The sequence below is a fragment of the Mixophyes fleayi genome, chromosome 4, assembly GCF_038048845.1.
Source record: "Mixophyes fleayi isolate aMixFle1 chromosome 4, aMixFle1.hap1, whole genome shotgun sequence".
NCBI lineage: Eukaryota > Metazoa > Chordata > Amphibia > Anura > Limnodynastidae > Mixophyes > Mixophyes fleayi.
In genome coordinates, this window is record NC_134405.1 from 297,217,199 (window position 1) to 297,230,541 (window position 13,343).

The following is a 13,343-nucleotide window of genomic DNA, read 5'->3' on the forward strand; positions in this document are numbered from 1 at the left end:
GTTTCAAGACTGACAACGAGGTCTCCGGGCTGGTAACAAATAGGAATACATCGTCTGCGAACAGACACAGTTTGTGTGTATAGGAGTGAAGAGTAATAACCGGGAAGTTTGAGGCCTGTCTAATTGTATGTGCTAGAGGTTCTATGGCCAGAACAAACATTTCTCTTTGAAGAGGCGCATCTGGTTTTATAATTCTATAGTGGCTAGAGTGAACTCAAGAGTTCGTTGATGGAAAAGGTATTGCTTTTTTAAGAAAGCGCCTATTTGGATGGCTGAGCCTCGCAGAACTGCTTTCAGTGCACACCAATGAGTGAAAAGAGATGTATATACCTACCCAGGAGTGGTAGGTATAGTCTTGTACATTTGGAGACTGAAATATAGGTATTGCTCCGCTAATAGTTTACGAAAAGGGGTAGAAGGTACAAGGGTTGGGCCAGGTTCTGCCGATCTTAGTGGTCTGGACTTGTCTAATCTGGGGTCTAAGGTCAGGTTAAAGTCTCCAAGGAGGACTAAATGGCCTCTACGTACTTTCTGTACCTCCTTGCATATTGACTTGAGGAAAGGAATTTGACGGGAGTTAGGGGCATATAGAGAGACTAAAGTCATCGGTTTGTCTACTAAAAATCCAACCAGAATTATAAATCGTCCAGATTTGTCCTCTATTTTTAATTGCAGGCTGAAACAGACAAGGGCACTAGACACCGCTACGCCATTTCTTTTGAATGGGCCATTAGCGAAATATCCCAACGGATATCTTGGGTGCACGAGACGAAAAAGGTGTTCCTTGAATGGTTATAACATCTGCTCTGCGTCTGTGGAATGTAGTACTCGCCAAACGGCGTTTATTTGGCGAGTTACGTCCCTTAATATTCAGAGAGTAAAACCGTACCACGAGTTATGGAACGTGAATGGGGAGAGTTATTGCCAAGGAGCCTGTTCAGTTCTTGAGACATGTTGTTTGAGTGATCCAGGGCGGGGGTACTAGAGTGGAGAGGGGGTGGAATTAAATAAATCCCACCCATGTAGCACCCGGAAAAGGAAAAGGGGGACAGTAAACAATGTAGCAACAATAGAACATCAAATGATACATCTGATATATTGCAAGTAACCCCACCATGACACCCCAGGCCCCGCAATGCTATAAAACTACCCTTAAGCAAACCTATTATCACACATCATGACTTGTGTATCAAAAACACAGAACATAACATTTCAAACAGACATTAAACATTAGACAATAAAATTGCTAATAGTTATACTTATCGAGTCAGAGGTAGAAGCTGTAAGACTTCAGCAAAAACAGTAAAGTAGTCTTTAGAAACATGGTAAATTCTGGTTGAAGTGGAGGCTTGCTAGCAGCGGTTCTAGATGGAAGAGGCATGTGCCATTCCTCCAGAAGTTTAGTGCCAGCTTCAAGGGACGAGATGACATACGTGAAATCTTCATGTCGGACCAACAGCTTGACCGGGAAGCCCCATCGGTAAGAGATATTATTTGCTCGCATGATTGGATGAGGAGCTCTTCTTTAATTGATGGAAGCGAGTGAGAGCTTTGGAAAAGCTGCAGATCACTAAGCACCACTGCATTGCTCAGATCACGTGCCGCTCGGAGTATGGCCTTCTTGATATGGAAGAAATGGACCCGAATGAGAGAGTCCCTCGGGACATTCCCCAGCACAGATCGTGGACGTGGGAGGCAGTGTATACAGTCAATAAGAAGGTCCTTACCGTCCACAGAAGGTAGTAGTTTCTTGAACAGTGAAACGGCATAGTCCTGTAGATCTGTATTGGAGACAGATTCTGTAATACCTCTGATTTTGATGTTGTTTCTGCGGGATCGATCCTCTAGGTCCACAACTTTATCTTTCAGAAAGGCAACTTCCCTCTGAAAAGAGTGGTGTGAAGAAGTTATGGGATTCAACCAATAACTCCAGATGGTCTGTGCGATCTGCAATCTCAGAAATGTCAGTTTTCAGGTCTCCGATCACCGCCCTCATCTCAGAAGTCAGATCGGCCCGAAGGACAGTTAACATCTGATGTAAAGTAGAGTGCAAAATGTGCGCTGTTAATGGGGCGTCCAGTGCTCCGTCAGATCCCAAATTGGGGATGAGAGGGCGCGGAGTGGGGACCTCTGGTTACTGGGTCCGAATCGGTGGAAGAGAGCCTCTTGACGTAGAAAGTGAGCTTGATGCAGACTTGGGCTTTGGCTGTAATTTAATTGGAAGAGCCAGTACATTAGGCTTGATCTTTTCAGGAGACATGACCGACTTACCTTCAAAACCTGCAGGTCCTACATATTAGGTAGACGCCGACTAGCAATCTGTTGCTTAGGGTGCTACACTGGGTGGGTATTCTACATGTTAATTCAAAAGACTTAAATTAATATGCCTGTCACCACTGGAAATGTGCAGTGTTATGGCCCGCAGTGTGGTAGTGGGTGGGCCAATACGCTATTGTGCTGGATGTTTAGCTGTGGCTGTTGCAGTTACTGGGCAACTTCAATGCGGAACGGTGAGTAGTTGAGGGTTGCCAGGGGGTGTATGCGAACCAGTGGCAGAACAGTCCTGTGAGTGTCTCGTGGGTCCCCTGTTCGTATTTAGTTGGTAAACTGGGTCCCGGGAGGCACTTAACAAATGCTCGAAAGTGGGGGATTCACGAGTGGCAGGGAGCCAATAAAGTCAAAGGATGCGGTGTTATGAGACTGACAGATAATTTTTCACAGTGTGTCTTCCACATCAGACAGACAAATACAGAATGTATGAACAGATTCAACCACTAGATGGCAGTGGAATTGAACTCTGTGTTGCAATTAGGACAAAAGGCCACAAGATGACATCAGTGACTTCCAAATTTACAGTTTTGAAACAATGCTGTAAAAAAAAGTGTGCTGAAGACATCCAGCAAGTGAAAATGAAAATGTGCAGTGACAGGGGGTTGCCCAGTTATCACAATTTGTCTATGGGAATCCCAATGCTGGGTAACTGATGTGCTTTGACAGGTAAGCAGTACCGATCAGTAGATTGCAGCCCTGATGTTAAATTGAGTGCTGAGAGTGTAGCCTGTGTTAATTCCAATGGTGGTTAAATGTCTCATCTGTCAGGCAGCTCTAAAATAGTTTTCACGGTCTGTAAAGCAGGTCTGAGACAGCTTGTGTCGGCAGCCTCAGCAGCTGTGGCGTTAATAGGAGATAGCCTCACCCCCAGTCCAGCCGTCGGGTGAGCAGCCTTTGTCACCTGATTTTCAGCCAGACAGCTCAGCAGCACGGTAGGCAAGGTAAGAAATATGACGGATTGTCTGCTGACATAGGGCACATCAATCAGAACGGAGAGGGGAGAAGATGGTCTCTCCAGAGAGGGACAGAATCCACAGAACATTTTCACGCCAAAATGGTGCTCGAGTGAAGAGTGACAAAACACAGTATAAAAGTGCTTGTCTGACAGGCAATATGCTCCTGGATTAGGAGCTCTCCTGTTCCTGAATCACAGGCCAGTAGTTTAAGGAGATCTATTCTGTGATTTGTGCAGATGGATTCAGCTGAATATTCAGGCTGCACCGAGCTCTTAGATTTTGAGTGTGCTTGTCTATAAGTATGTTATGCAATGTTCCTTTCCTGACCGTGATCTATAGCAACTTCGCCAAGTCTCCTTAGTCTACATTTATTAACAAATTATGCACTTCTCACTCAGACAGCAATATATAGATTGTGTTTTATTAAATAACTAATACCATTTCTTCAGAGTTGTCACATTAAGCCTGTCTTTTCTTTAAAAGACATTTTTGTGCAACTGTTGGACAGTGATTTAAGATACCGCCAGCAAGAAAGATTTTCAACTCCAACTACTACTACACTAACAATCCTATAACTCCCAGGCTGTTTCCATCTGCATATTAAGACAAACAATTCATCTAAAAGAGAAGAGTCAAAACATATGCTATAAAAAAAAACCTGGACCAGACATGTCCCTTGTTACCTGTTCACTGATGCCAGTTCCTCCATAAACGCAGACGACTCTCAGTCCAAGCGTCTTTGAGAATTTCTTGCATTCTTTTGTTATTTGCAGAGCCAGCTCTCTAGTTGGAGTCATTATGACAGCTAAAAAGCAAAAATGGAAAACGGATTAAAGTTGGCTATAATAAAAAAGATTTCACCATAAAAATCGATTTCTCTTACTCCATTGGGGGACACTGCGAGACATTCGGGTATAGTAGGTGGGACTAGGAGTCTAAGCCCTTATCAAAACTTGTTTGTTCCCCTAACTCCTCCCCTACTAGGCCCTCCTTTCCAGCTCAGACCTCAGGTTTGTATAACCAAGTCAGGAAGAGAGGAGAAACTATTCAGAAAACAACACCAAGGACAGCGCTACTTTCAGAGCAAAGGAGGGTGCGCAGTGTCCCCCAATGAAATAAAACGATTTTTATGGCGAGTAAAAATCTTCTTTTCTCTTTCCTACCATTGGGTGACACTGCGCGACATTGGGGACATACCAAAGCTGTCTCTAAGGGAAGGAATGCTCTGGAACAGCTGCACGTAATATCTTGCTACCAAAGCTCGTGGATGCAAATCCAAGCAGCCAAGGAACTCTGCAGAAGATGTAGATGTTGCCACCCTGCACAAATGAAGCACCCTGATGTGCCGTCAAAGATAAATAATAAGCCAGCCTGATACGGCATCAATGAACGAGTGTCTTCATATTATAACTACACATATCACTTAATTAGCAGTCAGTGTTGGACACTTGAAATCTATTTAATGTCCTGAACATTTGGTATGAAACCTATACAGAATTGAAATCCATTATAGCACTAAGACTTATCTGAACTGTAGATACAATTGTAGCTTCATTTTTACTTTGAATATAGCGTCTGCAATTGTATCAGTTTGCATCTCCGTATTGAAGATTATTGTAGTGGGTTATGTATCAATATTCATTTATTTCTATGGCGTGAATAATTGTCTGTTTCCTATTTGCAGAGGGCTGCATATCCTTGTTCTTTTTTTATCAGTGTATTACTAGCTGCCTCCTAATTGCTCTGTTCTACTTCTGGACTTTTATGGAGCTGTGTGGAACCTTTCGCTATCTTTCTATCTCTGTTACCCCAGTATCTTTATATGCCTCTATATAGGACAACAAATTAAAATTAGTGTGGTCACACTATAGGGAGACAGCAGCTGATCCCTGTCGGGTCAAATGAGTAAAAAGTGTCCTTATGCTCTTTAGTGAATATCAAAATTTTTCTGATATATTATTCTCAGTTTTGGAACAGTAGAGTATGTACAGTTTCCAGAATGGAAATTATATGATAAATTTCATTTGAAACTGATATCCATTACAATTTTTATTTGGTCACAGTGAATTAAATACGTGTGATCGCTATAAGCTTTAGAAACAGCAAGATTTATTGCTGCGATAATGACGACATTACAAATCTTCGCTGAATCTACAACAGTTTGCCAAATAAGTACCACACTGTTATTCAGCGTGATATGTGGTCAAGTGAATATTGTGCCGCCATTCTCTAATCGACTAAACTGCTCTTAGACCAGATGAAGAGCACAGATCTGAAGGTAAATCATGTATGGTGTGTACACATGAATCGCCATGCTGATTGGGCCTTTTATTTTTTGCCTGTCGTTGGTAAATCGCTAGCATTGTCCAGCAGGGTGTACCTAGCATTATGCAGAGCTCTTGATATGGTTAATGGTGGTATGTTTACTCCAGTCACAGCTACTGGACTTAGTAGATTCTACGGAGTTGTGGTTGGCCTCTCTCTGGCTTTTTGCTTATGCAGAGAGTTTTGATGAAGGACGTTTTCTAGACAGTGTTTGTTTGGTTTATGTAGCTTTCACTTCATCATAATTGAACAAACAGTGCCCAGATAGACAGGCAAATACTGGGATATGTTTTTTTTTTACTATTTTCCTAATTCATGCATTTGTATTGGCTTCAACATTTTTATGACAACCTTTTTACAGTTTACTTCAGCTTAAAAACCTCAGTAGTGATCCCTAATAATGTGATGTTTTTATCAAGAAAACATGGCAGTTATTTTAAAAGATTCACTGGTGGATGCCAATTGTAAAGCAATTGTGCCCTTGTATTATGGAAGCTCTGAAGAAAAACAAGGATTCAAAATTTAAGCAAACCACATACTTACACATTTTTTTCTTCCGAAGAAGAATTTTTGCTACATAAATCAAATTGGACACATTTTGAATTTCCGTGCTTTAAATAAAAGATATCACACAAAATTTCATTGAGGGATTTGCTACTCGGTAAAGTAATTTGAGAATTGGTCTAGGGTATGACTACTTTTGGAAAACACTGATTACTCAACTATTAGAGGAAAATGAATACATACTTATTGGTCCTTCTCCTTCTTCCAGAGGTCTCTGGTCCATAATATGGCGAAACATGGGCAGGAGAAAGGCAATAGTCTTTCCACTTCCGGTTTTGGCAATGCCAATCAAGTCACGGCCAGACATGATTGCAGGAATGGCTTGAGTCTGGATTGGTGTTGGTTTTTCATATGAATGTCTGATGACAAAAAACAAGAACAATTTGTTGTTTATAAATATTTTTAACATCTACACAATTACACACAATTTTTAATGAGTGGATATTTGGGCCAATAGTTGCATAAGACCAATCTCCTGTGCAGGGCACTGGAAAAATAAAAAACTTGAGAGGAGCCTTCAGGAGGTGGAACATAACCTGTTGTTCTTTGCTTACTTTAGGGCAGAAATGTTTTTGCTTTTTAAATCATATCCCTTATGTGCCCGGTTTCTAATTTTTTCCCTTCTTGATGTGTATGATGAAGCAAGGTATTAATGTGAAATATTTCTCTATGTGTTTAGTTCTTTGCGTCTGTCGTGGACACAGTATTTTTTGTTTTAGATAATATTTGAGTGGAGTGGCACTCTCGTTGTCTACACTGTGGCTGCATTGTATAGGAAGCACTCATTAAAGGGAGAAATTTTTCTTTTCTAAAATATCACCTCAACCAGTCTGCACCTCGTTTCTCACAAAGTGTGGATTATAAAAATATATACTTTTTCTAGCCATCTGGTTCCCCATATTTGTCAAGCACATTTAAACTTGTATATATATTGTATTTTTAAGTGGCAATATGTCAGGCAGCATGGCTTTCTTATTTTGTGTGTACATTAAGACTAGTCCATTGATTCAGGCTAGGCCAGAGATTCCCAAACTGTGCGCAGCGGCTCCATGGGTGCCGTGGCGATCTCACAAGGGTACCAATGCCCTTGGTAAGCCGACTAAACCAAGGCACGAGACTACTCAGTAAAAAATTTTGCTTAGGGGTGCCTTGAAAGAATAATGGAGAACCTTAGGATGCCTTGAACGGAGAAGGTTTGGGATCCACTGGCCTAGATTATTGTCCACCATTCGTGTATGAATGTACATCACACCAGGGGTCTCGTGTTATGATAGGGGGAAAAGTCCACAGATAAAGCTCTTTGTTTAATTACAGAGGACTGCATTGTGTATTTAATTGTAATGTCTCTGTATTATGATCTCTCACATTTAAACAAACTCTGCTGTATAGCCATAGAACAATACCTGTCCCTAATTGTATCAAGAGAAAATTATCTACATCTGTGAAAAGGTAAAACACAGCGAAAAGGACCAATCAGGCCGGTCCCAAAACTCATAAGGTGGTCATTTCTGCCTTTAAAAAACAACTTCCCAATACAGAAATTTGGCATTCACTACCCAGTGATAGTAAACGTCAGGCTAGCGATGAGATCTATGTCTCTGCTAGGAGGCAGGGAAGGGACAAAGGGTCCCTGGAGTACTGCCTCCGTCCCGATTTACCTCTCCAGGGGGAAGATTTATTAAACTGTGTGCTTGAAAAAGGGAAGATATATAGCAACCAGATAACTGACATTTTGTAGAATGTACTAAATAAATGATAACTAGGGGCATATTCAATTGTCGCGGTTTTCCGCTGCGTTAAAACTACCACCAATATTACGGTAATAGTTAGCTGTATTTCAGCTCGCGGCTAAGGGAGCTGCGAGCTGAAATGCAGAGAGCAAACTACCGTAATAACGGTTTTTAAGCGCACTATCACTGTAATAACGGTAATAGTGCGTGCGACGCGAGATTTTCTGTGTTTCCGACGACAATTAAATATGTCCCCTAGAATCTAATTGGTTGCTATAGGCAACATCTCCACTTTGTCAAACCCAGTTTAGTAACTATATCCCCAGGTCTTGGAGAGCTGTGTGTCTGCCAAAGCAGAGTGACAGTAACCCAGGACCGCTGCCTTGCAGGTAGCCTCAAAGGAGAGATGGTCTCCATCCCAGGAGAAGTCTGAATAGACAGCATCCCCTGAGAGCGGCTAAGGATACTGGTGAGGTGTTTTCATTATACCCTGTATGTTGTCTGTACCAGACTGTAGTGCTGTTTGTTGCGGGTTATTATTTAAATATTATTCTTGCTATCTGGTGCTACCATTTTGTTAAATAAACTTATTTTGGATATTTGCCTGGGAGATATTGAACCTTGGATGGGTACCAGGGATGCCAGCTGTGCAATACAGAGCGATATACTAAGTCCAGTATTATCAAAGCATGGTTCTGCAAAAATGAAAAAAAATGTCTTTGTAGAGTTGAAAGATTGAACTAGAACTACCATGGATATGTAAGAACCTCCCCAAGTATACCCCCACTTATGAAGGAGTGTGGTTCCATCAATCCATTTTCTAGACACTGCTTGGAGGAGAGATTTTAACTTAACACTTTCTTCCTATTTAAAGATGACCATAACTAAACTTCCTTTGTGAAGTTATCTAGTAAGGTTGTATACAGGGCATTCACAATAAATGCTAGATTGACCATGAACAATACCGGCCTTATTTTCTAGTATTCATTAGAAACACTGTCTATTTCTCCATAGACCTCAATGATCTGTATTCCAAATGGTGTATACTAAAGTAGCTATTAAAATATATTGGCATTTTTCACAATTTTCTAAAATCATTAATGAAAATTGATTCTGGAATTTCTACCACCAATCAACACAAAATCCTGTCTGAGAAACAATTTAAAACCTAAAATTAAAAAACAGACACTTAATTACATGAGTATTCACTTCCTTTGCTTCAATACTTCTTTGAAATACTGTTTGAGGTCAATCAGGTTTGGTAAACAGCATTGTCCAAATCATCTTGCAGATTCTAATTTAGTGTAAGGTCTGGGCTTTGAGACAATCTAGGGAATTGTCTTATATTTTAGCCACTCCAAAAAAGAGGATTTATATACTTACATTAAATCCGTTTCTCTGATTCCGTCTGAGGGACACTGCTTACCATGGGTTGTGGAGGGGAGCACAGGAGTTGGCACCTAACTAGCTAATCTTTAGCACTGCTGACAGACCCCTCCCCTCTACAATCCCCCTGCCTCTTCCTCCTCAGTTAAGTCAAAAAGCCCCAAGGAGATGGGTCAATCAACCAAGAGCATACAGAGGAAAGGCAGAAGGGAGGGATCGCAGTGTCCCCCAGACAGAATCAGAGAAATGGATTTAACGTAAGTATATAAATTCTTTTTTCTCTTTCATCCAGTCTGGGGGACACTGCTTACCATGGGGACGTTATAAAGCAGCCCCCTAAGGGTGGGACCACTCTGAAAGCCCAGCTCGTAGAACACTACGAGCGAAATTTGCATCTGCGGATGCGAATACATTAAATTGATAGAATTTGGTAAACGTGTGGACAGAAGACCAGGTGGCTGCCCTGCAAAGCTGGTCAGCAGAAGCCCCATTTCTTGCTGCCCATGACGCCCCTACCGATCTGGTGGAATGGGCCATAAGTCTCTCTGGCACAGGCAGGTTAGCTCTTATGTAAGCCTGCTTAATCGTTGCCATAAATCCATCTTGCAATGGACTGTTTAGAGGCTGGCCAGCCTCTTTTGTTAGAATCATATAGGACAAACAGGGAATCAGTTCGTCTAATTTGAGATGTTCTTTTGACATAAATACGGAGAGCCCTAACCACATCTAACGTTTCCATAGACTGCAGATCAGACTGAGAAGTAGATGAAAAAAACGTAACTACAATTTCCTGGTTCAAATGAAAAGAGGACACCACTTTTGGAACAAAAGATGGGAGTGTTCTCAGAACCGCTCTGTCCTCGTGAAAAACCAGATATGGTTCCCGGCAAGACAGAGCTCCCAATTCAGACACCCTACGTGCCGATGCAATTGCCAAAAGAAAAACAACCTTCCAGGTCAAACACCTAAAATCTGCCTCGAGTAAGGGCTCAAAGGGGGGCCCTTTAAGCATGTCTAGTACCAGGTTAAGATCCCATGGTACTGTAGGCGGAACATAGGGAGGTTGAATATGTAAGACTCCCTGAAGAAAAGTGTTGATATCTGGCAAATCCGCTAATTTCAGATGAAAAAAGACTGAAAGTGCCGATACCTGAACTTTTAGGGAACCTAAACGAAGCCCTGCTTCCAGCCCATCTTGAAGAAAAGCCAATAAGCGAGGGAGACGAAAGGAAGACGTGTGACATGTCCTATTTTCGCACCATCTGATATAGGCTCGCCAAATCCTGTGATAGATTGCGAGCTGAAACTGGCATGCAAGCTCGCATCATAGTGTTCACTACACTGGAGGAAAAACCTCTAGCCCTCCAGAGGCTGGCTTCTACAGCCATGTCGTTAAACTGAGCTGCGGTAAATTCTGGTGACGAAAGGGACCTTGAAGAAGAAGGTTGTCTCGTGCTGGAAGACGAAATTATTGTCCTTCCGCCACAGAGATTATGTCTGCGTACCACACTCGGCACGGCCATGAGGGAGCTATTAGAATCACCGGCAGACCGCCTTGCCTTACTCGTCTGAGAACGCGAGGAAGCATGGGAATCGGAGGAAACAGGTATCCCAACCTGAATTCCCATGACCGTCATTACGTCCACCGCTAAGGGGTCTCTTGCCCTTGCGCAAAACCTGGGAACTTTTCTGTTGTGTCTGGAGGCCATGAGATCTATATCCGGAAGACCCCATTCTCTGAACTAGAACCTGAAAAACTTCCGGATGGAGTGACCACTCCCCCGGCATCATTTGGTTTCGACTTAGGTAGTCGGCCTCCCAATTTTTTATTCCCGGAATAAACACTGCCGAGAATGCTGAAACGTACTGTTCTGCCCAAACAAAAATCTGAGCTGCAATTTTCATTGCGGCTGCACTCCTGGTTCCTCCCTGCCTGTTGACATATGCTAGAGCCGTGGCATTGTCGGACTGAACTCTGACAGGGTGGCCCTGAAGGAGGGACTGTGCCCCCCAAAGGGCTAAAAGAATTGCCTTCAACTCCAACACGTTTATTGATAAGGCCGATTCCTGAACAGACCAAAGTCCCTGGAGCCGAAGGTGCAGGATTACCGCCCCCAACCTCTCAGGCTGGCGTCTGTTGTGGCTATGATCCATGACCATGGAGCAAAGGACCTGCCCACTGCCATGTGATCTTGATTCAGCCACCACTGGAGCGATTCTCTCGCCCTCGGAGACAGCGAGATCCTCTGGAGATCCAAGCGTATGTGGGATCCTGACCATTTCTGTAACAGATCCCACTGGAAGCATCAGGAATGAGCCCGACCGAAGGGGATCGTTTCGAAGGAGGCCACCATCTTCCCAAGCAGCTGCATGCACAAATGAATTGAGGGCTTGGTCGAGGACAACACCTGAGTTGTTGTAGCCCGGATTGAACGGATCTTCTCCGTAGGCAGGAACACCTTCTGCCGACTGGTATCCATGATAAGCCCCAGGAAGACCATGCGTTGACACAGGATCATCTGGGATTTTTTTAAGTTTATCAGCCACCCATGGCTCTCGAGGATTGCTATGGTGAGTGATAAGTGTTGACGTAAGCAAATCTCTGAGGAGGATTTGATGAGTAGATCGTCTAAATAAGGGACGACCTGAACTCCCTGTAGATGAAGACACGCTGCCATCACCGAAATGATCTTCGTGAAGACCCTTGGAGCTATGGAGAGGCTGAAAGGAAGAGCCCGGAACCGATAGTGGGAGTTCCCTACTGTGAATCTCAGGAGGGACTGATGATTGCTCCAAATAGGAATGTGGAGGTATGCATCTTTTATGTCTATGGATGCCATAAACTGATCCTTCTCTAGGCCGTTTATCACCGACCTTAGGGACTCCATTCGAAATTTGTCCACTCGTAAGTGCACATTGAGGCTCTTTAGGTTCAGAATGGGTCGAAATGACCCGTCCGGCTTCTTGACCAGAAAAAGATTTGAATAAAAACCCTTTTCTCTTCTAGTTGTCTGGGACCCTGCAGATGACTTTTTGCAAAAGAAGAGAGGCGACACAGGCCTGCATTGCCTGTCTTCTTTGTAACCTCGCTACCCCGAGATCCCCAAAGAAACGCTGCCGTATTGGTCCCATTAGATCTATCATGTACCCTCTTAAAAAAATGCCCCGAATCCAAGGGTCTTGGGATGACGCTGCCCACTGTTCCTGAAAAAGAGACCGACGTCCCCCCACCAGCGCCACCTCTTGGGGAATAGAGTGGCAGTCAGGACGCAGGCTTCTCCTGAGTCTTGGAGGCCTGGCCCCTAGCTGCAAACGAGGACCTGCCTCTGACAGACGAGCCTCTGGAATTCGGTTGTCTACCCTTAAACGACTGCCCTCTGGGCAAGGATGTACCCCGAAAGGACTGGCGAAAGGAACTAAACCGTGGTGTCCGGCTTCTTGCCTGGGAAATCATGTTATCTAATTCCGGGCCAAACAGACCTGCTGCCGAAAAATGGATTCCATAGATTTCTTTGACTCAGAATCCCCTTCCCAGGATTTCAGCCATAATGTTCTTCTTGCTGAAACAGACGCAGCCTGAATAGAGGACACAGAAGCTGAGCTCTGAGCCGCCTCATAAATATACCCCGACGCCGCCTTTAAATGTAACGCTAGGGTAATCAATTCTGGGTCCTGCAAGGTCTGTGCCAGTTGCTCTGCCCATGCTTCCATGGCTTTGGCAACCCAAGCTGAAGCAAACGTGGGCCTAAAGGAAGAAGCCGCTGCTACAAATATAGATTTTAACTGGGATTTAACTCTGCGGTCAGTGGTATCTTGCAGAGTTGCTGAGCCCGGGGCCGGAAGGAGAGTGTGACGGGCCAAACGGGCTACAGGAGTATCTACTTTCGGAATTTCCTCCCAGCGAGCCACGTCCACTTCCTGTAACGGATACAGGGAAGAGAACCTCTTTGGAACAGAAAACTTTTTATCAGGCTGTTTCCAGGCTCCCTCAGCAATATCTCTGAGTTCTGTAGAAGGGGGAAAACGAATAACCTTCCTTTTGGCCTTTTTA

At 43.5% G+C, this 13,343-nt stretch overlaps 1 protein-coding gene across 1 annotated transcript in view; it reads right to left on the reverse strand.

Annotated features, from left to right (window-relative positions):
* Window positions 1-13,343, reverse strand: part of DDX46 (DEAD-box helicase 46) — a 78,464-nt gene that overhangs the window by 33,670 nt on the left and 31,451 nt on the right. The window contains exons 10-11 of the mRNA XM_075209860.1: window positions 6,360-6,535; window positions 3,971-4,092 (exon numbers count right to left, since the gene is read on the reverse strand). Of these exons, the coding sequence (XP_075065961.1) occupies window positions 3,971-4,092; window positions 6,360-6,535 (298 nt within the window). The remainder of the gene's footprint in view (window positions 1-3,970; window positions 4,093-6,359; window positions 6,536-13,343) is intronic.